Here is a 26749-nt window from a genome sequence, read left to right as displayed (position 1 = left end):
ATGACCTTTTTAATGATTGGTTAATGTATTAATATTAAAAATACATTTTTTTTCTCCAACCAACTTCGTGAGCCCCTGAAATTCAGCCACAGACCCTGAATTAAAGGAACTGTGCAAGTTTAACCCAAAGATGACAATGCGAAAGGGAGATGTGATATCAGTCTTCTAATATCTGAAGGGCTGTCCTAGGAAAAGGGTGTGGATTTATTCTCCATAACCTCTGAGGGTATGACAAGACTCAAGAGGTTTAAGCTTTCATAGGAAGACCAAAATTTGAAATATGGAAGTATTTCCGGACTATGAAAGCTATTAAGTTAAAGAACACTCTGTCTCCTAGAACTGTAGCTGGTCCATCACTGAAGGTTATTAAATAAATGATTGTCCAACCGTTTGTCTTGCATAGTCTGGGGATTCCTTCCTGGCCAAGATTTCCACAATCTCTTCTATTATTTTATGCATTGAAAAATCCCTCAAAGAAGTCAGGTGGCCAGAATTATTGTGGGATAAGTCAATTGATCAGTGTTATCCCACAAGAAGAGATCTTAATTAGAACTACCTAATCCACTACTCTGTTTCCATGGTGACCATGAAACTGTCTATGGGATATCTATGGGATGGACAAGGGAACAATGGATTTCTATTGTTTCATAGAAACTAGTATTAGTAGACATTTTCCTTTTGATATTGGAGATACCAAAACTCTTTGGGGTTGCTTTTCATCTGTGAATTTAGCTGATCCTCTTTTAAAATCATCTGGTGTCCGCTGTTGCATCTTACAGCAGCAAATTCCATATGCCATATAAGGGATTGGTTTTGTCTGTACAGAATCTCCTATTGTTCAATTTTGTCGAATATCCCTCCATTCTAAAGTTAAGGGAAAGCTAAATTTAAAGAACCCCTTCCTATTCACCTTTTTCCCACAGCATCGATTTTATGTATCGCAACTATGTTCTTTCCTGCTTGCAATTTTATTATTTTATGCATTGAAAAATCCCTCAAAGAAGTCAGGTGGCCAGAATTATTGTGGGATAAGTCAATTGATCAGTGTTATCCCACAAGAAGAGATCTTAATTAGAACTACCTAATCCACTACTCTGTTTCCATGGTGACCATGAAACTGTCTATGGGATATCTATGGGATGGACAAGGGAACAATGGATTTCTATTGTTTCATAGAAACTAGTATTAGTAGACATTTTCCTTTTGATATTGGAGATACCAAAACTCTTTGGGGTTGCTTTTCATCTGTGAATTTAGCTGATCCTCTTTTAAAATCATCTGGTGTCCGCTGTTGCATCTTACAGCAGCAAATTCCATATGCCATATAAGGGATTGGTTTTGTCTGTACAGAATCTCCTATTGTTCAATTTTGTCGAATATCCCTCCATTCTAAAGTTAAGGGAAAGCTAAATTTAAAGAACCCCTTCCTATTCACCTTTTTCCCACAGCATCGATTTTATGTATCGCAACTATGTTCTTTCCTGCTTGCAATTTTATTATTTTATGCGTTGAAAAATCCCTCAAAGAAGTCAGGTGGCCAGAATTATTGTGGGATAAGTCAATTGATCAGTGTTATCCCACAAGAAGAGATCTTAATTAGAACTACCTAATCCACTACTCTGTTTCCATGGTGACCATGAAACTGTCTATGGGATATCTATGGGATGGACAAGGGAACAATGGATTTCTATTGTTTCATAGAAACTAGTATTAGTAGACATTTTCCTTTTGATATTGGAGATACCAAAACTCTTTGGGGTTGCTTTTCATCTGTGAATTTAGCTGATCCTCTTTTAAAATCATCTGGTGTCCGCTGTTGCATCTTACAGCAGCAAATTCCATATGCCATATAAGGGATTGGTTTTGTCTGTACAGAATCTCCTATTGTTCAATTTTGTCGAATATCCCTCCATTCTAAAGTTAAGGGAAAGCTAAATTTAAAGAACCCCTTCCTATTCACCTTTTTCCCACAGCATCGATTTTATGTATCGCAACTATGTTCTTTCCTGCTTGCAATTTTATTATTTTATGCGTTGAAAAATCCCTCAAAGAAGTCAGAAATGCTTTAATCTCATAAATCTTTTTTGAGAGGGGTTCATTATTCCTGTAGATGAGAGTGATAGTCAACACAAATTGTATTCAGAATAGATACGTTCATGGAAAAAGAAAAACACGCACACCTCCAGCCACTGGTTTTCTGTCTAACTGCTCGGAAGCAAAAATTAACATGACCATTTTACCTGCAAAGTATGTGATGTACTGAGAAAGCCCTATAATTATTGTACAGAACACAAAGTCTTGAACTGGTCAATTTGAGTGCCCAGAATGCACATTGAAGCCAGGATGAAGAGGTAACAACAATTTAACAACAATTAACAACAGAATTGTTAATGCCTGGAATGCACTACCTGATTCTGTGGTCTCTTCCCAAAATCCAGAAAGCTTTAACCAAAGACTATCTACTGTTGACCTCACCCCATTCCTAAGAGGTCTGTAAGGGGCATGCATAAGAGCACAAACGTGCCTACCGTTCCTGTCCTAATGTTCCCTTTGGTTGTATCCAGTTCGTATGGTTATTTCATGCTTATATATATTATTGTGTTTGACAAATAAATAAATAAATAAATAAATAAATAAATAAATAAATAAGTATGACAACACTAGAGATCATCTCTACGAGTTCAAATACAAAGGCTATTGGACAACAGAATGAATGATATGCCAGTAACACTTCTATCCCTTCAACCCAGAAGAAAATACAGGCCCTTATAGACAGATTGCATTTTGGGAACTCAAATTGCAAAATGAGTAATTTCCTGATGATGGGGATGGAATTTCTGTATATGAATGCAACTCCACAAACACACTCAACCTTAATTGATTAAATCTGGGCCACTTAGATTTCTCATCCAAGTCTCTACGATACAAATTAGGTTAGCTTGTTTAACCACACTGACATAATAAATCATAGATTGGAAAGGACCTAAGAGGTAATCACATCCAACTCTGTCCACAATGAAGGATTCACTATAAGCACCTCCCCTTCCAGACTGATGACTTTCCAGATGTTTTATTGCAGATGAATTTGATGTTCAACAGTTACATCATGAAATGAGTAAGCCAACTATCTGGGTCATCAATAAGATGGGGTAACCTAGTGCTAGAAACAGCTTTTAGGTGCTGTATCTTATTATTAGATGCTTATTATACTTGAAAAGTATAATAAGAGGGTAGAAATGGGAACACAAGGCATCTGCGAGGCAAAAAATCCTCCCAATACCTTCCTGAAAGCATCTGCAGAAAGCTCAGCATTGCCTGAAAAGCACCTCTTCTGGTAACATCACTGTAAAATACAGGACCAACCAACAGCAAATAATAATAATAACAACAACAACAACAAAACAATAATAATAATGGGGCGTGCGTAAGTGCACCAGCGTGCCTACCGTCCCTGTCCTACTGTCCTCAATTTTATGTAATCATTCTATGTGTTTATGGCTATGTTTTTGCCAATTTATATATTATTATTATTTTGGTGCCAAATTTTTTTCATGTGTCCATGTCTGTGTCTACTCTGTTACTTGTTTTCTTGTATTTGTTGACAAATAAATAAATAAATGAATAATAAGAATAAATAATAATGAAGCTTTTGTTGCTATTATCCATAAGGTTTGCTATGCTCAGAGCAGAAAAATCTTTTCTTACGAGTTCCTTTCCTTTGGAGAAATGTGAAGATAATCATACAGCAAATCATCAAATCACATATATTTCTTAACAATGCCCACATATGTGGTATACATCTAAAAACAGAAGAATCCAAGTACATATAACTGAACCAGCAGACAAATGATTCTGTGCACCAAAGTAATTCATTCTTTTTGTCTATAATCACCCTCTCTCTTTCTCTCTCTCTTTGTTGGTCTGTCCCCGAAATAGAAATTTGATGTTACTGATGTGATCAAGGAGATCAACACAATCCAAGTTCATTTTTTGTCTGCTATTTTGTATGCTGCACAACAAAGTAAAATTCACCAAGCTTACAAAGTGCCTCCAGAATGTCCCCCACCTGTGCAAAAAGGAGAATGTCACGTGAATTTCATCAGGAAGGTAATACTGTTGTGTGCATGTAGGTTATAAGAATGATGATAAGGGGAAATGAATCCTACAATTGTCCTTGTTTGGTAACTGAACTCCGTCACTTAAATATATCTATTAATAATCTATAATCAATGGATACTTTTATGGGTCCACCCAAAGTTAAGCAATGGGATGTACCTTGACTTTTTTGTTAGAGGTAACCCTTGCTTAATGACTGCTCTGTTTAATGAACAGCTACCGAAAAAAGTAACTTTATGACTAGTCTTTGGGCTAATGATTGTCACAGTGTCCCAATGGTCCATTTGAGTGCTTTACAACCAGCTTCTGACAAACATAGTCAATGGAGGAGCCGGCAGTGGAATTGCAAGTTGCAGCCACAGATGTCTTGCATAATAACTATGGATGATTCACTTAGTAATCATCATAATCATTTGCTTAATTGTTTGCTTAATAATTGCTTAGAGTGACCTGTCCCACTTGTGGTTCTTAAACAAGACTACATGTATTTTCATTGATTATAGTTATGGTGTGCCGAACTATGAACTTTAAATATGCTGTGATTGCTTTTCAGAAGTACGTCATAAAATGAGAATATTTTACAGTCTGTTATTCTTATCTGAAAGTAAAAGAGAAAACTGCATACATTGGATTATGACAGAAAATATATTTGCAGAATTCATGATATAGCTGATAGACTTATGATTTTTATTTTCTTTTTCTAATATTCTACATCAGGAGTGTCAAACTTGATTTCATTGAGGACCGCATCAGGGTTGTGTTTGACCTCGGGGACGTGGGGGGGGGCATGACCAGCTCGACATCACTCCTGTCAGCCCCTGTGGTGGCCCAAGCGCTCTGTCAGCAAAAACAGGCTCCCGAGCTCCGTTTTCGGCTGCGACAGCCTCCTGCAATCCTCTGCCAGGGAAAATGGAGCTCGGAGAACCTCACGTTGCCCTCCCGAGCTCCGTTTTCCCTGGCAGAAGCACTGCAGACTGGTCCTTTGCTGTTTGCAGGGCAGCCCTCCAGGCCAGATCTAAATAACCCGTGGGCCGCACCTGGCCCCCAGACTTGAGTTTGACACCCCTGCTCTATAGAGTTAATATTAAAATGTTTTTTTCCTTTATTTAAAGTCACTTAAGTATATTACACACTTTATTGAGGCATAAAGCATTTAGAAACAGAAATGGAGACTTTTCCGTACAGTGAAAAGATTATTTAGCACCAACGATAACAAAATAATAGTAGACAACAAGAGAGTTCATATAATCCATGCCAGAAAAAGCCAGTTGTAAACTGTTCCTAGTTGGGATAATAGAAATAGAATGGATTTTTTAAAAATAGCCAACTCCTATTCTTTTCATGAATGGTGCTTCATGACAGAGAGAATTTCAACAATGAGAAAAGATGCAAACTGACTCTGTGAAGTCCCAAAAGACACAGGCAGACTTGTAAAAATCTTGGCCACACAACTTTGTATGCATATGCTGTTCTCCATGTACCAAACTACTTATGTCATGCAACCTGCCCTGACAATTTCTGGGAAGTGTTACCTAACAAGATGTCAGATCTTATTAAGCTATTTTAAAAGGGTAGTGGGATCTATTTGAGGATTATTAGAGGATAATTCCCAACAGCTATTATTCAGTTCAGTCATAACGCCTAGAAATGTATTAAAAAGACCAATCAACCTTGTTTCTGTAAATATCAGACAGAACAATCCTCTGCATGTTTATCTGGATACAAGTTCCTCTGTATTCAAGGTGACCTACTCCTTATGTATACAGGATTGCAGTCATAGAGTAGAGATGCATATCCACCATTGTGAATGTGATGTGCTTCAATTATTGCAATTAAAATAAGGGCCAGTTAGTCTAGTGGTTAAGGCACCAGGCTAGAAACCAGGAAACTGAATTCTAGTCCAGCCTTAGGCATGAAAGCCAGCTGAATTACCTTAGGCCAAGATGGATTCAATCTCAGCCAGTGGTGAAATCCAATTTTTTTTACTACCAGTTCTGTGGACATGGCTTGGTGGGCGTGGCGTGGCTTGGTGGGCATGGCGTGGTGGGCGTGGCAGGGGAAGGATACTGCAAAATCCCCATTCCCTCCCCACTCTTGGGGGGAGGATATTGCAAAATCTCCATTCCCACCCCACTCTGGGGCCAGCCAGAGGTAATATTTGCCAGTTCTCCGAACTGCTCAAAATTTCTGCTACCGATTCTCCAGAACCTGTCAGAACCTGCTGGATTTCACCCCTGCTCTCAGCCCAACCCACCTCACAGCTGTTGTGAACAAAGTGGGAAGAGGGAGTACTATTAGGAATGTTTACTGCCTTGAGGTTTTTTTTTTAATCAAAATAATAAAAGTGGGAAATAAATGAGTTTATTAGCTTGGATTCTTCTTTGTCCCTTGTTAAAAAAAATAACTTCATCATACATGGGTGGAATGTATTAAAATGTATTCAAATATAACAGAAATAACTTTGGTTGAGTTTCAGTGTGGCCTCTGTGATTGAATTGGATAGATGAATAAGCTATAAAGAAAAAGCTATGATTAATCATGACCAATTAAAATGTAAAGGGTCATCTTTCTGTCTGAAAATCTCTTGCCTTCTCTTGCTTCTCCTAGGCTGGTTAGAAAACAGTGCTGGGAAGAAAGGGGAAAAATAACTTAAATTGCCTTATATTTTTAGTAGAGAAGATGAGGTATCCTTTGTGAAAGGTTGTGGGAGACACAGTTTGAGTTAAGTTTTTTATTTTTGAAGAAACTGTGCATTTAAGTCTGAATAGCAGTTAAAATGATGGGATGTGGTGGCTCAGTGGCTAAGACGCTGAAAGGTCGGCAGTTCAGTGGTTCGAATCCCTAGTGCCGCGTAACGGGGGGAGCTCCCGTTACTTGTCCCAGCTTCTGCCAACCTAGCAGTTCAAAAGCACATAAAAATGCAAGTAGAAAAATAGGGACCACTTTTGGTGGGAAGGTAACAGTGTTCCATCTTTGGACAGCACTGGCTCTTCAGCTTTGAAACGGAGATGAACACCGTCTTGCTCCATGTGCCCCAAAATAATAAGACCTCCCTGAAAATAAGGCCAAGTGCTTATTTCGGGATTCAAAAAAATATAAGACAGAGTCTTATTTTCAGGGAAATTTCAGGAAAATTTCATAGGAACGGGTCTGTGCCAATGTGCAGTACCCATAATGTTTGTGATTTTAGAACCACAAGCTCGAGTTCATCTTGGACTAGAACATGGTTCTCCTAGGTACCAAGGCATACCAGTGAATGATGGTCACTAATCTTTTTCTTTTTTTAAAATGCAATCCATATCCCCCCCAGACATACGTCTGTCTGTCTGTCTGTCTTTCTAGAGAGAGACAGAATTAGTTAGAAGTGACTCAAGTACTATGTGATTCAATCTGAGAACCCAGATCTTTCAAGATTTATCTCTTTTCTCAAAAGTTCAGCCATTTTAATTTAATAAAAGCTACACATACTTTTAAAGACACATGCATCTAATGTTTATATTTGGAAACTTTCTGTTGCACAAAACTGGGCAGTGCATTAGCCAGTTGACAGATGGATGTCCCTGGAATATATAAATTATAATACAGCTTCTTTCGTGTATGGATTAGTGCAGAGCTGTCAAACTCAAGGCATGGATGCTTAGATCTAGCCCGCGGGTCACGCTGAAAACAAAGAAGAACTAGCCTGCGGTGCCTTTGCCAGTGAAAACAGAGTTCATGAGGGCCATGGGTGGCCCTCCCTAGCTCCGCTTTTGCTGGCAGAGGGTTTCAGGAAGCCATCACAGGTGAAAACAGAACTTGGGAGCCCATTTCCACTGGCAAAGCACTTGGGCTGCCACAGGCACCCCAAACACAAGTGATGAGCTGGTCATGTCCACCCTGGTCATTCCCACCCCGGCCATTCCCACCCTGGCCCCCCAAGGTCAGTGGTGGGATTCAAGTAATTTAACAACCGGTTCTCTGCCCTAATGATTTCTTCCAACAACCAGTTTGCCAAACTGCTCAGAAAGTTAACAACCGGTTCTCCCGAAGTGGTGCGAACTGGCTGAATCCCACCACTGCTCAAGGTCAAACAAAACCCTCATGCGGCCCTATGCAGAATGGCATGGTCCTGAAGGGCAAACGGAGTTCAATGAGGTTGGGGGAAAAGAATCCTTGTTGAAGCAGCTTATGGTATACTGGTAACACTGAAGAAAAGTGGCATGGTTGCACTCTACACTTGCAGGCTATTTCAGTGATAAGTGTCAGTAGTTTGAATGACAACATTTTGATTACCTGGAGGTAGCTGTTAACCACCAATGTGCGGGCACTCTGCAAACCAGATTCGCCCTGTGGATTGTTTATCTTCTCTGACCTATTATTATACATTGACTTTGCAGTAGTGTACATAAGAAAATGAGGAAATTAATCCTTTATTAAAAATAAATAAACTTAACTTTAAGTTGGTAGAGCAGGGATATGGAAGTAAAAAGTTCCAGGAAAATGAGGGAGATGGGCAGTAAAGAAATACAAAATATAATTAAACGAATAATAACAGCGAGTTTACACTAAACATCTATATATCAAATTTTGATGATTGAATTTTATTTTTTAAATAAAATTTAGAATTTTAAAATGATTTTATAGCACATGAAACCTGGATTCTTGCCTTTATTTCTGATACTTTATATCTGCCTATGTCGATTCTGTCGCCTGCGTTTTCCATGGGGAACATTTAGAGTAGTTGCCACGTGCAGATTTAGGATTTAGAAGTGTGTGACTCCAGTCTGAAACTATTTCCCTTGCTGTATTCTTACCAGCTGCTTGTATAGATTTGAAACCAAACATTTGCATCATAGCAGCAGTCAAGCTGAAAGGTAATTGGTACGGAGATGGAGAACCTCTGTTCTAAGAAACTGTTATTCCCAGGGTTATAAACTAGAAATAGGCACAATGCCTGCTTCACATTACTTGTAATTTGATCTACTTGCAGGCAAGCCAGTTCCTGGGATGTAGGGAACAAATGAGGCAAGTGCAGTGTGTGTTGCCAAAATTAGTATGGTTCAGCTACTGATTATTAGGGTTATAAATTTAGATGGTAGGTCACAGTGTAAAACTTTAGCAAGGTCGCTTCTATGCCCAGAGGGGGATATTACGAGGTATCTGTCCAGGAGTGGTCAATAAATTTTTTGCCCTAATGTTTTCTTGTGGTCAAAATCTCAAATCCGAGTGGAATGTGGTTTTTTTGCATTAGTTTACAGATCAGTTCAATTATAAAGTTAATGGAAAGCAGCACAACTGTTAAATTTTGGTGCTGCATAGATTCTGGATGTCTCATCCTTGGATTACTGAATTATGTTAAACCTAAACTGTTTAATTTTAGAAGCTAAACTCCTGAGGGTCTTTTTCTTCAAATGCAGGAACTACTGTATTTTTCGGAGTATAAAGACACACATTTTTCCCTCCTAAAAGAGGCTGAAAATTTGGGTGCGTCTTATACTCCGAATGTAGCTTTTTTGAAGCTTTTTTTTCAGACCTAGTGAAGCAACCTATGCTTTGTTTGTTTGCTTGTTCGTAAAGGGATTGACGATTCGGGCCTCCAAGTATTATTCCACAAGCATGGTGAAGTTGCAGAAAATAAATTTCAAAAGTTGTTTTCTCAAGTAGAAAACTTGAGAACTACAAAACTTCTTAAAACTCAGGCCCTGTAGTGTGATTCATCCCCAAATTAGCTGAAATTTTCTGAAATTTTGGCAGTTGTAAAAGAAAACTCTGTGAGAGCCTTTCAGGGGCCTGTCATAAGCTACGCTGCCAATCTTGTAGTTGAAATTAAGGAATTATAGATTCAGGAATAAAAGTCTCCGATGGTGCTATTCTAGCTATTGTTTTTTGTTTTGCCTGGTAACATATACATTTGCCATCATCCAGAAATGGAATGTAGTACTTAACATGCTTTCAAAGTAGCCTCATGCGGCAAGTCTTATGATAGCTTTGTGTACATTGACATGAAGCCTGACAGCTAGAATGTGATGAAATGTTTGTGTGGATGGCTGCCACATGCAAGAGTCTATCATTTCATTTGGTAGCGTTTTTCTCATGGAAGTGCCACTCCATGGGATAAAAGTTAATGTGTCAAGTGGCCCTTTGGAATTTCTAAATCTCAGAGAGAAGAACAAATTATTTCTGAAGCATGTGAATTGTACTTAACTATTTTTGAAGCATAATTGATATTTCTTAGTATTTTTTTGAACTGGAATAGTAGTTGTAGCCAAATACATATGACCAAGGTATTTTACCAATATTGGTAGACAATATATAGAGATATGTATATACCTGCCAGGTGCTCCCTCGCCTGATTTCTATAGAATGACTGGGAACTTTCAGAACCTCGAAATTATATAATTGGAAGCAAGCTAGAGGGGTTGGCAGGCATTCTGTATAGCAGAGACCATAACTGAAATGGAACACTCTATATTAAGATTTTATCTCATTGAACTTTCTTTTGGCCCCTGTGGACTATAATTCACTTATTTTCAATTCTAAGGTTGGAAATACCAACTGAATAACTGTCTGAAAAAGAACATACTTAAAGAGAAAACGTAAAACACTGTCGGTGAAAAAGAATTGAGAAGAGGGAGGATACCCATTGTGATTCTATATTGCAGGGAAAGGATTTGGCTAGCCTATTAATTTACACAATAGCACAGCTGAAAAGCAATAGTGAATCATCTATAGAGAACATAGGATAGTAATCATGTTGAGTTTTCGTTTTCTCCTTAGAAATAAATATTGCTTTAGCTGTATCAAATAATAATATTACAGTCACATCTCTGTCCCATAAATCAAAGACCAAGGAAATAATATGCATGATTTGGTGGTACTCCAATTTATCCTTACAGGTTAGTTAGACCCAGAGAGAACCTTGTCCACAATAACTGAGTTAACGTCATGACCAAGAAGATTTGAGTTCTCACACAGCCTATCATTATAGTTTCGGTTTGGTTTGGCTTAATGAGAGCTTGACTGAGTTACATCTTAAGCTTGTTGCCTTCCCTTGCCTGCCCAGATGCTTGAAAATGAATTTTGTTTCTTAGCCAAGCTAGAGCAGTGGATGGGGTTATGAGCATGGAAGCTTATCAATGGTTCAAAATCCATACTGTACATCAGGGGTGTCAAACTATTTCATTGAGAGCTGCATCAAGGTTGTGTTTGACCTCTGGGCTGAGTTGGCGTGGCCAGCTCAACATCACTGGTATCAGGGGCACCTAGGGTGGCCTGTGTGGGGCTGAGGGGATCCTCCTGCAATCCTCTGCCAGTGAAAACGGAGCTCAGGAGAGCCATGTGCAGCCCTCCTGGGGTCCGTTTTCGCTGGCAGAGGCACCGCGAGCCTGTCCTTCACTATTTCCAGGGTGGCCTTGCGGGCCAGGTCTAAGCATCCTGCGGGCTGCATCCAGTGTCTGGGCCTTGAGTTTGACAGCCCTGCTGTACACTATCCTTCCTAAAAGATTTCTTGTCTCAGTCTGTAACCGTGCCATAGTGAGACATTGGGATCTTAATCCTTGCAAATGTACTGCAGGCTCTGAGAAAAGAAATACCATTAAAAAAAAAATCCTAAAATTTGGAAGTTGTTTCAAACATCAAAAGGAATAGAATAATAGAATAGGATAGGATAGGATAGGATAGGATAGGATAGGATAGGATAGGACAGGACAGGACAGAACAGAACAGAACAGAACAGAACAGAACAGAACAGAATAGAATTTTTTATTGGCCAAGTGTGATTGGACACACAAGGAATTTGTCTTGGTGCATATGCTCTCAGTGTACATAAAAGAAAAGATACATTCGTCAAGAATCATAAGGTATAACACTTAATGATAGTCATAGGGTACAATAAGTAATCAGGAAACAATCAATATAAATCATAAGGATACAATCAACAAAGTTAAAGTCATACAGTCGTAAGTGGGAGAAGATGGGTGATGGGAACGATGAAAAGATTAATAGTGCAGATTTAGTAAAATAATTTTACAGTGCTGAGGGAATTATTTGTTTAGCAGAGTGATGGCATTCAGGAAGAAAATGTTCTTATGTCTAGTTGTTCTGGTGTGCAATGCTCTGTTGCGTCGTTTTGAGGGTAGGAGTTGAAACAATTTATGTCCAGGATGTGAGGGGTCTGTAAATATTTTCATGGCCCTCTTTGTGACTCGTGCAATATACAGGTCATCACTGGAAGGCACACTGGTAGCCATTGTTTTTTCTGCAGTTCTAATTATCCTCTGAAGTCTGTGTCTGTCTTGTTGGGTTGCAGAACCAAACCAGACAGTTATAGAGGTGCAGATGACAGACTCAATAATTCCTCTGTAGAACTGGATCAACAGCTCCTTGGGCAGTTTGAGTTTCCTGAGTTGGTGCAGAAAGAACATTCTTTGTTGTGCTTTTTTGATGTTAGCTTTCCATTTTAGATCTTGCGATATGGTAGAATCTAGAGATTTGAAGCTTCCTTTCCAAAATGGAAAGTCATTTAAAAACAAGATACTCAGCCGTCATTGACAATCATTTTAAAATAACCCATTTTGCTTTATCATTCTGATCTTGAAAATCACTCTCCATTTGGAGCTTACCAAGCCAGTGTACCATTTCTGTTAATTTATTTTACCATTTTTTATTTTATATGATAAATTAATATTCACAGAGTCTATGAAAAATTCTATTCCTCTTCAGAATGGATTTCTTTAAGCTAGGAAGCATATAAAAAGGAAGCTCCATACTAGCAAATGGCTTGTTATTTATATTTCTTTCTGTTCACTCTACTGAGGTTTTTAGTAATAACAACAACAATAATAATAAATAATTCCCTTTGGAGATAGAATGGGTTAGAAATGCAGTTTGTTTACAGTGTATGTCAGAACTTGTTCATTTCATTGTACAAGTATGAACCAGTCTCTTTTAACCTTCAGTCCTGTTTTGTGATCCCCACTTACTCAAATCTGGCAGGAAATTCAATCTTTTCTTTGTAAATAAAACTCTTTGCTTCACCACAATTCCTTGAAGCCCACAAAACTCCAGAAAGTGCCTCCACAGTCAATTTTGCTACATATGGTAGTCATTGTACCATATTTCAGTCCTGCAACCAACCCTGAAACGTCTTTAAAAAAAAATGCAGATCCCCTAAATGTTGCAGAATCTGGTGTTTTCCTATTGCAGATGCTCATTGTGCAGTTCACTTTGTGTTTTGTCTCATTTATTTCAGGAGCAGTGTTCATTTAGCTGGGACTGGGGCCCCTCTTTCCCCACTCAAGGTATTTGGAAGGATGTTAGAATTGAAACGTATAATCTTTATCAGCTTGTCTACTTCTCTGTGACTCCTTTCTATGGTAAGTCCTGCTTTCCTAACTCTTGACTGAGTGTGGGAAGCAATGGTGTTTTGATACTTTAAAACTTAAGACAACTACAGGTAGTCTTCGACTTACAAGAGTTTGTTTAGTGACCATTCGAAATTACAACCGCACTGAAAAAAATGACAGATGACTATTTTCCACATTTACGACCACTGCAGCATCCCCATGGTCACACGATCCAATTCAGAAGGTTGGCAGCTGACTCATATTTATGACCATTGCAGTGTTCCAGGCTTACGTGATCCCCTTTTACGACCTTCTGACAAGCAATGTCAATGGGGAAGCCAGATTCGCTTTACAATTGTGTGACTAATTCAAGAACTTCAGGGAATCACTTAACAAATGTGGCAAGGAAGGTCGTAAAATGGGGCAAAACTCACTTAACAAATGTCTTGCTTAGCAGCATATATTTTGGGCTCAATTGTGGTTGTAAGTTGAGGACTACCTGTAATGGCATTTCTTGTTCATGAAACTTTGACTGAAAATAGGCTCTGTAGTAATAGTTATGAATGTTAAATGAACATTGAATTTTTTTCTCTAGGTAGTCTAGAATCTTTTTGTGTTTTTAGTTATGAAGAAAGTCAATGTCTTCATTAGCTATCTGTCTTCAGTTGTGTGCTTACCTCTGTTTTCAGAATATAAAATTGATTTTATGAAGGGTTTCCAATAGTTACTGTTGGATAATTCTTCAAATTTCCATTGTTTTAGATCCATAAATTGTATTATATCACAAACTTTGAACATTGCCTGTTCTTCTTGTTTTCACTTAACATCCTTCTTGCTCTCCCCATATTAACTGCTATTGCTACACGAATGTTTCTAGCTTCTCTGTTATGGACCTTCTATCATATTACTTCCTGTGCCGAGGTGGGTTTCAGCAGGTTCTGACCAGTTCTGGAGAACCAGTAGTGGAAATTTGGAGTAGTTCAGAGAACCGGTAGTAAAAATTCTGACTGGCCCCACCCCCATCTATTCTCTGCCTCCCAAGTCCCAGCTGATTGGGAGGAAATGGGGATTTTGCAATAACCTTCCCCTGGATTGGGGAGGGAATGGAGATTTTACAGTATCCTTCCCCTGCCATGCCCACCAAGCCACACCCACCAAGCCATGCCACACCCACCAAGCAATGCCCACAGAACTAGTAGTAAAAATTTTTGAAACCCACCACTGTTCCTGTGCTTTGAACAGATGTTGTCTTTATTTCTTCGCTTGTTAGCTCATTGCCCAATTTCCTGAAAATTCCTTTTCTTGGCTCTACATCAGGGGTGTCCAAACTTGGTCCCTTTAAGACTTTTGGACTTCAACTCCCAGAGTTCCTCAGCCAGCTTTGCTGGCTGAGGGACTCTGGGAGTTGAAGTCCAAAAGTCTTAAAGGGACCAAGTTTGGACACCCCTGCTCTACATGTTCTATGAAGGCTTTCCTGAATAAAGGGTTATGATGAAAGCGTGTTAAGCTGTATACAAAGGTTACCCAAAGTGCAAGACCAGCACATGAATCAGCGTTTAATGTATGTAGAATTGGCTGTAAAAATGAAATATTAATACACGTAATCAGGGAGGAGTACTCTTACAATCCAAGATATTGAAATGGGGGGGGGGAAATATAGTTTTATAGGTGCTGTCTGTATCTAAATGAGGTTTTAGGAGTGAAGATAGCGTTCCTACATTAAGCATGGAAAGAGTTTGTATTTCTGGTAGACTGCTTAACACTCTTCTATCTGACTTTTAAAAATTATTCTTAATATTACTGAGCTGTCGTGGTGCAGTGGTTAGAATGCAGTATTGCAGGCTAATTCAGTTCACTGCCAGGAGTTTGATCCTGACCAGCTCAGCTTGAGGTTGACACACTCTTCCATACTTCCAAAGTTGGTAAAATGAAGGCTAATTTGTTTATCTTGCATTACTTTTTCTATTGATATATGTGATGTTCAATCTGTACCTTTCTCAAACAGGAATGCTGAGATTAATGTAGACCACGGGTGTCAAACTCAAGGGGAAGCGGCCTGCAGGGTGATTAGATCTGGCCCGCGTGGTTTCCCTCGAAACAGTGAAGGACTGGCCTGCGGTGCCTCTGCTAGTGAAAGTGGGCTCCCAATCTCTGTTTTTGGCTTGGACGGCCTCCTGAAATCCTCTGCCAGCAAAAACGGAGCTCCCGCTCTGTTTTTGCTGGCAGAGGGTTGCAGGAGGCCATCCCAGCTGAAAACAGAGATTGGGAGCCCACTTTTGCTGGCAGAGCACTCAGGCCGCCACAGGTGCCCCTGACACAAGTGACGTCAAGCTGGCCTGCCTACTCCGGCCCCCCAAGGTCAAACACAACCTTGATGCGGCCCTCAATGAAAACGAGTTTGACACCCTTGATGTAGACCATCATTCTGAATAGCTGAGTTTTTTCCAGATTTGATTTCCAATAGTTTGTAGCATAAGCAAAGGTGTGAGGATAGTTTATCTTTAATATGATCAGGCTTCCTACTCTGTTCTTCTGCAGAGCCACCAAGTTGCTTCCTGTCCCTGATGGCCAATTTTTTGTAGTTTAGCTTGAATTGACTAAAGCAAAGAATGAACAGATTTTCTGTAATGTGAAATAACTTAAAAATATCTCATAGACCACCCACCCACCCCCCATTTGATCCAGAGCCATTTTTCATTCCTATGGTATCTGATAAAGCACTCTTTGAACATGTTTGGAATTTCCCATCCTTATTTGGAAATAATATCTGCATGCAAAATATATATTACTGAATTCCAACTCTGCCATTGCTTTAGGTCACATGCTTAATCTGTAGATTTAATAATTTGTTTCAAGGTTGCAAAACATAAATGCCTGAGGTGTTTTGATCCTTCTGGCAAAAGTCATTGTTTACCTGTGAAGGGCATTCTGTTGTACAGCTGCAACAGTTCTGTCCTATCAATTCCTGTGTGAAAATTCAGCATGTGCAGGGGTGGGATTCAGCCGATTCAGACCGGTTTGGAAGAACCAATAGCTCTGATGATCAGCTGAGAGCGAACCGGTTCAATCCGACAATCAGCTGGGTCCGCCTGCCTGCCCCTGCGCTATACCGACCTATATTTCCTATGTTTGAAGCCCAGCTGATAGGTGTAGCAGAGTGTATTGCCATGCCTCAGCTGTTTTACTCATTGGGGCTGCAGTAGAAGGTAAATTTTAGAACTGTTTTCAAACGCACTGCACGCGTGCGGACCATGTGTTTGGTGCGCGTGTGCTCAGCGAACTGGATGTTACACCGGTTGAATCCCACCACTGAGCATGTGTATGAACATTTTCTGCTGGTGAGACACCCAATCCCTTTGACCCCTATATATCAATAATACAGGAGAGAAATATGTTTTTAAAGCTTTTGGAAAAAACTTGCACTTATGGCCAGAATTTACACAATTGGAGTTGTCAGAATGTCACAGCAAAATTATGAGTTTCCCAGCATCATCCATTAATAAGTAGCCAGTTTCAATTACCATTAGTTCTCTTGGTTGTTTCTGGAGATGAGCTCAAAGGTGGCTGTTCATAGAAGAAGAGAAGAGCAAAGAACAAGAAACGTTTGAATGTCTAAAATAGTCATGCAAATATTTAGAATGGCATGAAAAATAGACTCGGGTAGCCCAAGACAATGACTGGAATAATCAGCCTCTTTTGACCTTGTTCATGTAATTGGGTTTTTTAAAAAGAGTCATTTTCCAAAAGAGTCAATTTCCAAAGATACACAATATTGCCAGAATTCCATGGGTCAGAGAAGGATATGGATAATCATATCCATATAATTTTAAATTTTAATATGATGAATGGAACCAAATAGGTGTTAGTGACACAATAATATAATTCATTCAATCCATGGACAGTGTCTTTAATTACCTACCTAGCTGTCTATCTATACTAATGACTGCATCTCTAAGAATCCCTCTGTTAAAGTATTGAAGTTTGCAGATGATACAACAATTATGGTCTCATTCTAAATAGTGATGAGTTTGCATATAGCCTAGAGGTTGAACAACAGACCCAGTGATGCAGTAGGAACAATCTGGAAATGAATATACCTTTCCTTTCCTTTCCTTTCCTTTCCTTTCCTTTCCTTTCCTTTCCTTTCCTTTCCTTTCCTTTCCTTTCCTCTCCTCTCCTCTCCTCTCCTCTCCTCTCCTCTCCTCTCCTCTCCCCTCCCTTCCCTTCCCTCCCCTCCCCTCCCCTTCTCATTCCACTCCATACTCTAAAGAGAGGGACCCTTGGATACATTGGTGTCCATAGGTGGAAATTAGTTATTCTGATAGAAGAGCAGATAGAAGTTTTGATTAGATGGGAAAGTGAGCATATCTCATTTGAAGAAATTGTAATTTGACCAGTTGAGATGCAGTGGTTGTCTTTGATTACTTTGGATTTCTGTATTTATTTGTTGTTCAGTCTTAAGTCATGTCCAATTCTTCACAAATCTATGGAGAACAGCACATCAGATCCCGATATCCTCCACTCTCTGCCATATTCTTCCCAAACTCATGCCCATTGCGTCAATGACACTATCTAACAATCTCATCCTCTGCGTTTCCCTTCTCCTTTTGCCTTCAACCTTTCCCAACATCAGCACCTGTTCCCAATGAGTCCTCTTTTCTCATTTGGTGGCCAAGGTAGTTTTGCTTCAGCTTCAGTATCTGCCCTTCCAAAGAACAGTCAGGGTTGGTTTCTTTTAGGATTGACTGATTTGAATTCCCTGCAGTCCAAGGGACTCTAAATTCTGTATTTATACCCTTCTATAAATACAGCACATTTATGCCATATACCATGGTAAGAGCGCACATAGAAACATATAGCTATTGTACTTTAAAAGAAATGTTGCCTGCATTTACTGATTCATAGGATTTGCCTATTGTATGCTAAAGAGATAATTCACAAAGCTTCAGCAAAGTACAGTTTATTCTGTAATATCCGAATACCAAACTTTTTCTGGGAATACTCTGATTGGATGAATTGAACTGGAAGATTGTTTTAGATGCTGCAGGGAACCTTCCTCGCCACTTATCAGCATACCTGTGAGTCCAGCATACTTGACTCATAGGTATGCAACATAAAAAGCATAAACTCCTTAAGATTGAGACACAATAGATTCAATTCACTCTCCTCCAGCATTTCACCCACTTTCCAATTTGCAGCACACAAGATGTTTTCACTTGTCTGGATTGAATGCAGCATTTGTTTGTTCTGCTGCAGTGATTGTGTTGTCCAAAAGTTAAAATCTTCCCCTAAAATACAGCAAATGTAACAGAAGAGGGGGAGTACCCAATGGTTGGTGTCATTAAGTACAACTGGTGCCAGGCTGGGTGGGTGGGGGAGGATAATTTTCATTATCTTCACTTACCTGGTTTTGACATATATTTTAAAGGAGAAAGAATACTGGTGAGATGGCCAAGAGGAACATGTGAATATCCTCTGTTTCATTGCAAATAATCTCTTTAGCGGTTTCCTGGTCCTCGTTGCTCCTCCATCAGTAATGCTGTTGTCACTCCAAACTGGCAGTCTTGCCCTTGAATAATTGTTGGGGGTTTTGTTTCCATCTTCCATCCTGCATCCTTCAGTTGCAAATTAGATAAAGAATTTTAAAAGGCTGATTCTGTGCTGCTGTAACTGATGCAGCATTTATCTTCTATGTCTCAATCTATTATTACTGGTCAATGAATAAGCATCTCAGGTGCATGGATCTAATTTTCCAATACTTGCTTGAAGAGGGAAGTCAATGGCAGCGGCTGATATTTTTGTTCTAACTTCACTTTGTTCTGTTATTATTGGAGTGTGGCCATTGCCAGGCCATCAAAAGGCAAAGTCTACATCTCCAAATGGTCATGATGGTCCATCACTCCTAAAGAATACCAGATCAGGAAGACCATTTTGACATAACAGGGTACGTAAAAGAAGCATCATATTTCATGTTTACCAGCAACCAACTTTCTTATTTTTATTTTTGTCCAGAGCGAGATATTCATCAGTGGCACCTTCAGATAGAGTCAAAGTTTGATATTGTCAGCAAAAAGCCAATTGGTGGCTTTGTGACTGTGAACATTCCTGAGCTCAGGATCCAGCAGATGTTCACTGGGCAACTTCTTTCTGGAGAAGACACTATTGCATTGCTCATAAATGTCAGTAAGGTGAGGATCACATCTGCTGCATGTGGAGAGTTTTCTTCTGTGTGAAAATTAGTGTACCGTATTGATACATACTGAAAAACCATATCAGCAAGCACAATCTAGACAAAGGTTAATTGATTTTATACCCCATTTTCAGCATCATTTTAATCGTTCTGTTGAGTTTAAAGCCTTAGTTGAGAAAGAACTAGGACTTTTCCATTTTGCAAGCCCTTGGTTCTGTGATTGCCTGGGAAAATATAGTTTGACCTAGAATCTAGATGATTTTTATTTATTTATTTATTTATTAAATTTTTATACCGCCCTTCTCCCGAAGGACTCAGGGCAATTTACAGCCATAATAAAAAATAACAGCAATATACACATAAAACCATAATTAAAAAACTTATTATACAAGTGGCCGAATTAAAACATTTATAAATTATAAATTATAACATTTATGATCAAAGAATGGCTATTGCCAAGTGGTTATAGTTGATATTTAATGTTCTAATACCTCATTTTGTACCTAGGGCTATTGCCAAGTGGTTATAGTTGGTATTTAATGTTCTAATACCTCATTTTGTACCTAGGGCAGGGGTCTGCAAACGTGGCTCTTTTAAGACTTCTGGATTTCAACTCTGGGAGTTGAAGTCCACAAGTCTTAAAAGAGCCAAGTTCTTCTCTGTGCTTGATGCAAAAATCCCTGCTTACATTTCACATGATAGCCAGCTACTAGAAGACACGGTAAACTGTGGTTGGGTTCAGTATATTGATTAACTCCTGGCATAGTTTGTATCCCAGCCACCTTTGTAGTAGCTTGCTCCTTTTCGATGTATTGGCGTAATAGAAGCAAACCTTGACACTACAGTATTCTGATCATTACTGAGCCACAGTGACACAGAGGTTAGAGTACAATACTGCAGGCTACTTCTGTAGACTGCCGGCTGCCTGCAATTTGGCAGTTCAAATCTCACCAGGCTCAAGGTTGACTCAGCCTTCCATCCTTCCGAGGTGGGTAAAATGAGGGCCCAATTTGTTGGGGACAATATGCTGATTCTGTAAACCACTTAGAGAGGGCTGTAAAGCACTGTAAAGTGTTATATACTGTAAGTCTAAGTGCTATTGTGTGTGTGTCCAATCACACTTGGCCAATAAAAATTCTATTCTATTCTATTCTATTCTATTCTATTCTATTCTATTCTATTCTATTCTATTCTATTCTATTCTATTCTATTGCTATTACTAGACCAAGACAGGATCTCTCTCTCTCTCCACCTTGTATCCTGATTTTAGCTTTCTACCCTCCCAAGAGGAGGGTGTGAAAAAAAGATGAACCAACAGAATATACTGCAGCTGGAACGGTCCTACTTTGTAGTTCTTCCAGTCTCCTCTTGCGGCCAAAAGGCCAACCTGGAAAATAAACCACATAAAGACCCCTCCATTTGAACTATACATGGCTTTGTATTACTTAGTATGATTTCTTTAGTCACAATTTAATCTACAGTTTGACTGTCAGATGAGATTTTATGAAGACTTGCCGAATAGGACAAACCAATTTGCTTCAGAAGTTCCATTTAAGAGAACAGATTTAAAACCATTCAGCAACATTAGCAGATAAGCCCTATGATTATAATAACACATTTGTTGTTCCATTATAACAACACATTTGTTGCTTAGCAGTCCCATCTTCCCTGATCCCTTGTTTGCATGCTCTTGTGATGAAGCACTCAGAAATGAAATTTATATAGCGTAAAGAAATCTGTACCTGCAGTTGATGTTGCTCTGTGGATTTGATGTATTAAGTCACAGAACACATTTTTTTTTAAAAAGCAACTACAATTTATTCCTGGGAAGAGTGCCAAAGACAAGGCTGCTCAAACCATTTGAGGCCCTCCAAAATGGTATAAATTTCTCTCTCTCTCCCTCATTTCTTACCCAAGTTGAATGTATTTGGTGTTTTCCAGAAAAGAAGTAGCAAATGGATGAATGAGGATGTGACATCACTAACAGCCAATTGCTGTGCTTCTATGCCATTCTCTATTTTATGCTGCAGAATGAAAGAGGCACATTAGTAATGCTTTGTGCTCTCTGCTAAGAATTCATGTACCCTGTCATGCTTCCTGCTTGATGTAATCCCAGATAATGAAAGGTAAAGCATTAGTAGCTTTACGATGTAATGCCTTGGTAATAGATGCAACAAACTGGATTGTTTAAATGTTTCTTCTCTAGTTGTTGTATGTGAAATATCCAGACTATTGACCATTCATGTGTTTGACATCTATTCATTTAAAATTTTCAGGCATATCTCATAACTTTTTCAGGGTTAAAATTTTGCATCAGGATTTATTTTACATAAAAGAGGCAAATACTTCTACCTAAAACAAACAACCGTTTGTTTACTAAACTGTTTGTTGAATAGTGTTCACTGTTAATATTATAATTAGAAAAAGGAGTGACATTGATCCATAGATAGATAAAAGTCATGCTACCTAAGGATTTTGATGTCACCTGACCTATCAGGAGGGCACTCGGTTAAGGGAATGCTACAGTAATTGTGAACAGAGTTGGGTGAGTCACCTGGGAACTTGCATGCAGGTCTTATAAAAAAAAATTATATAGCATGTCAGGATGGAAACCTATAATGAACTTTGCATATGAAAAGTTGCAAGATGATTTTCTATGACAGCAGGCTGGGACTTCTAATCGAATGAGTTGCATGATAGCCCAGGGTCCAACAACTGTAGTCTTGTATAGTACTGTGTGAGGACCTCAGACAGTGTGTAGTCCAGGAGTTAACAGTATAGTGCAGGGGTGTCAAACTCGATTTCATTGAGGGCCACATCAGGGTTCTGGTTGGCCTTGGGGGCAGGGTGGGCATGGCCAGGGTGGGCGTGGCCAGCTTGATGTCACTCGTGTTTGGGGGCGTCTGTGGTGGCCCCAGCATTCTGCCAGTGAAAAGGGACTCCAGAGCTCCATTTTCAGCTGCGACGGTCTCCTGCCGCCCTCTGCCAGTGAAAACCGAGCTCCATTTTCACTGGCAGAGGGCGTCAAGAAGCCGTCACAGCTGAAAATAGAGCCATTTTTGCTCCATTTTTGCTGACAGAGGCACAGTGGGCCAGTCCTTTGCTGTTTCTAGGGCAGCCCTGCGGGCCAGATCTAAGGAACCTGCGGGCCGGAATCGTCCCCCGGGCCTTGAGTTTGACACCGCTGGTATAGTGGTTGTAGTACCCTTATACTTTCTAAAACACCCAAATTCAAATTATTTTTTTATATAGGACTTTAGTTATTTTTAATGGTTAAAATCTTGTTAAATAAATTCAAATGAGATCTCAGTAGGCAAGAATGATGGATTTGGGGAATATTTTGTTTTTAATGAGGCACTCATGCCTTTGGTTATGGTAATTAGTTTTATTATTATTGTTACAGCAAATATGGGTTAGGCTGAGAGAGAATAACTGGTCTAAAGTTACCTGGCCTGACTAGGTGGCTCAGTGGCTAAGACACTGAGCTTGTTGATCAGAAAGATCAGCAATTCGGTGGTTTGAATCCCTAGTACAGATCTCCTGCATGAACAGCGGGTTGGACTAGATGACCTCCAAGGTCCCTTCCAACTCTGTTACTGTTATGATGCCTAAGGGAGGCCTAGAATTCGCAGTCTCCTGCTTTCTAGACTGGCACCTTACCTAATACCAACCTATCCCTATCATATTCCTCTTCCAAATTCTCTGAACTCTACGTCATCATTCTAAAATTACTTCAGATGGCAACTGGTGAGGCAGGATAGAGTAGCCAAGGAAGAAAAACATATATGATGTTTTGGTACATTCTTCCTTGATGCTAATATACATTTCCAGATCCTCAGTGTGGAGTGTATTATTCATAGTGCCAGATGATCAAAAGAAAGACAATTAAACTGAGCTTAAATGCTATTACAGTACTTGAAAAGGAACTTACTCCTTGAGACTAAAGTCTAGCTCAGGTTTAAGAGTTGCTGGAAGAAAGATAAAAGCAATAAGCTTTTTTTCCTCATCTCCCACTGGACCCTATGTCAGTTTATTTGTTTCTGTTGCTTTTAGCAGCAGGAAGTCAACAATTGGTTCTTAGCCAATCACTTGCTAGCAGATAATAGTTTATGACTGATGATCCTAATGAGATTTGATCCTACAGAGATTTTTCACTCCAGGCCAGCTGGTTGCACTGACCACTTAGTTCAGGGGTGGCAAACTCAAAGTCCGCAGGCCACATTTGACCCGCGGGGTGCTTAGATCTGGCCTCTGGAAACAGTGGACCGGCCTGTGGTACCTCTGCCAGTGAAAACGGAGCTCATGAGGGCTGCAGGCGGCCCTTGTGTTCTCTATATTCGGCTGAGACCACTTCCTGCAGCCCTTTGCCAGTGAAAACGGAGCTCGTGAGGGCTGTGCGTGGCCCTCACAGGTTCTGTTTTTGCTGGCGGAGGGCTGCAGGAGGCCGTTGCAGCTGAAAACAGAGCCCAGGAGGGCCGTGTGGGCTCCTTACGTGGTCCGTTTTCGCTGGCAGAGTGCTAGCAAAACAAATTACTAGCAAAGGTGGCATTTGATCACATGAGTAACATCGAGCTGGCCACGTCCACCCCGGCCCCCCAAGGTCAAACACAACCCTGATGTGTCCCTCAATGAAATTGAGTTTGACACCCCTGACCTAGTTCAAGGCAAGCATTCTTAGGCAATGTTTTGTTGCTGGAGAATGGCACCAACTATACCCACATCTGATTATTTATTTTAAGGAATGCAGGAAACAGTTATTAAGTGTTGTTAGAATGACCCAGTACTGTACATATACGCTGATGTTGAATTTCTTCCTTTGTCTCACAAATCTTTTTTTTTAAATTGGTTTAATGGTGCTAATAACTTTGTAATTACAATGTTTGAAATAGGTTCTGAATGCTACAGTGAATATTCTCTGCCTTGTAAAGATAATCTCTGTTTTGTATATTGACTTGGATTTCATTTTCCTAAACTGAAATAAATAACGGTCGCTGATCATGTAAGATTTTGAAGAAATTTTGAATTGACCATGAGCATGCGTTTTAAACGATGGTCTCGTACCTTTGGTTTTTTATATGTAATATTTAAATTGACATAAAGTAATAGCTCTTTTAAGGGACACGGTGGCTCATGGGCTAGGACGTTGAGCTTGTCGATCGAAAGGTCAGCAGCTCAGTGGCTCGAATCCCTAGTGCTGCCGTGTAACGGGGTGAGCTCCTGTTACTTGTCCCAGCTTCTGCCAACCTAGCAGTTTCGAAAGCACGTAAAAATTCAAGTAGAAAAAATAGGGACCACCTTTGGTGGGAAGGTAACAGCGTTCCTTGCGCCTTTGGTGTTGAGTCATGCCGGCCACATGACCACGGAGACGTCTTCAGACAGCGCTGGCTCTTCGGCTTTGAAACGGAGATGAGCACTGCCCCCTAGAGTCGGCAACGACTAGCACATATGTATAAGGGAAACCTTTACCTTTACCTTTAATAGCTCTTTTAGTATATAAAATCTGACTAAAATGGAATTCTTATATCACTAATATCTAGTACAGATAATTGGGTTGTTTGGAAGGGTTGCTTTTCATATTGTTAGCTCTTAGTCCATCACTCCAGGAATGTTTAAGGATGTTGTTTGTTCAAGGAACAGTTCTCTATGAATTAAATGAAGTTCTGTTCAGGTTTTCATCGTAACGTATTTCTTTCTTTGCCTGGTGTGGTTTTATAAAGAGTGTGCCAGTGGAACTTTGGTGGCCATCTGGACATGGAAATCAGCCTGGATACAACATGACAGTGATCTTCATTATGCAGGAAGAATACAAGATCATAAAACATTGGAAGGTATGTAATACATAATACATATGACATACAATTGTCTCTTTCATAGCCTTTGTGACTGGATTCATAGATTGCACTGTATCAATAGTCAAAGAATCACTACATCTTGCAAGGTTTTGACACGTATAATGTTGAAGTGGATGAATGGAGCTTGAACTACACCTCCACTTTCAATTATACACACATATTGTCCAGTGTTGCTTAAATATTCGTATCTATTTTAATATTTTCATTTTGCAGCCTACCTGTGTTAAGGATAAAATTGTGAATTGATGGCTACATTTGATCTTAGATTCCCCATCTGTCCATCAATATCAGCAGAGTCCCTGAAAGGAAGGAGAAAGCAAATAAATTTCCTCTTCCTCGTGAAAGATCTGGTATTTGGGGGGTTCTGGAAATTCATCGCTTTGTTTCTTGTAGGACATTTGATCAGGCCAATAACTTGGTCAGTGAGAAAATCAGGCAGGTTTCTTGAATGCCTCTGTGGACCATAAAGAAATGGTGGAATACTGCATATAACAGAATAATAGAGTTGGAAGGGACCTTGGAGGTCTTCTAGTCCAACCCCCTGCTCAGACAGAAAACCCTATACCACTTCAGACAAATGGTTGTCCAATCTCTTCTTATAAACTTCCTGTGTTAGAGCATTTACAACTTCTGGAGGAAAGTTGTCCTACTGATTAATTGTTCTAACTGTCAGGAAATTTCTCCTTAGTTCTAAGTTGCTTCTTTCCTTGATTAGTTTCCACCCATTGCTTCCTATTCTACCCTCAGGTGCTTTGGAGAATAGCTTGATGCCCTCTTCTTTGTGACAACCCCTGAGATATTGGAACACTGCTATCAGGTCACCCCTAGTCCTTCTTTTCATCAAATTAGACACCAGGTCGCTAAGAATCTTTGAAATCTTTGAAAACATTGCATGCAATTACTGGAATATCTCTAGAAATGGCCCCACTATATTAATTTTTACATTTAATGTTCTTTGGTGTTATTTATTGCCACTTTGTGCAATAATATTAATGGAAAGGCAAAGACAGATGATTAAAAAGATAAAAATGATTGTTTCACTATTGGTCTCATGATTGGCAGCATCTTGTCATCATGGAGTGATTTATTTCTACAATACCTGTTCAAGAAGTTACTATGTTACTATGTGTATGTTTGGATCTTTATTCTTGAATAGTTATACTTTGGGGATGGATCGTAGCTGTAGGAAACAATCTCCCCCAAATTAGCTTGCCTTTTCAAGCCATTGCCCTCCTGATATGTTGGATTACCATTCTCATCACACACAG

The 26749-nt window shown here is 39.6% G+C and overlaps 1 protein-coding gene across 1 annotated transcript in view; it reads left to right on the top strand.

Moving 5' to 3' along the window:
- MANBA (mannosidase beta) overlaps positions 1-26749 on the top strand; it is a 59830-nt gene that overhangs the window by 5643 nt on the left and 27438 nt on the right. Inside the window, exons 4-7 of the mRNA XM_058193120.1 lie at positions 3937-4107; positions 13346-13469; positions 19452-19627; positions 25347-25457. Of these exons, the coding sequence (XP_058049103.1) occupies positions 3937-4107; positions 13346-13469; positions 19452-19627; positions 25347-25457 (582 nt within the window). The remainder of the gene's footprint in view (positions 1-3936; positions 4108-13345; positions 13470-19451; positions 19628-25346; positions 25458-26749) is intronic.

Source organism: Ahaetulla prasina, chromosome 8 (assembly GCF_028640845.1).
Source record: "Ahaetulla prasina isolate Xishuangbanna chromosome 8, ASM2864084v1, whole genome shotgun sequence".
Classification (NCBI taxonomy): Eukaryota; Metazoa; Chordata; class Lepidosauria; order Squamata; family Colubridae; genus Ahaetulla; species Ahaetulla prasina.
Note: the sequence above shows the minus strand (reverse complement) of the source record. Positions and strands in the feature narration are given on the sequence as shown.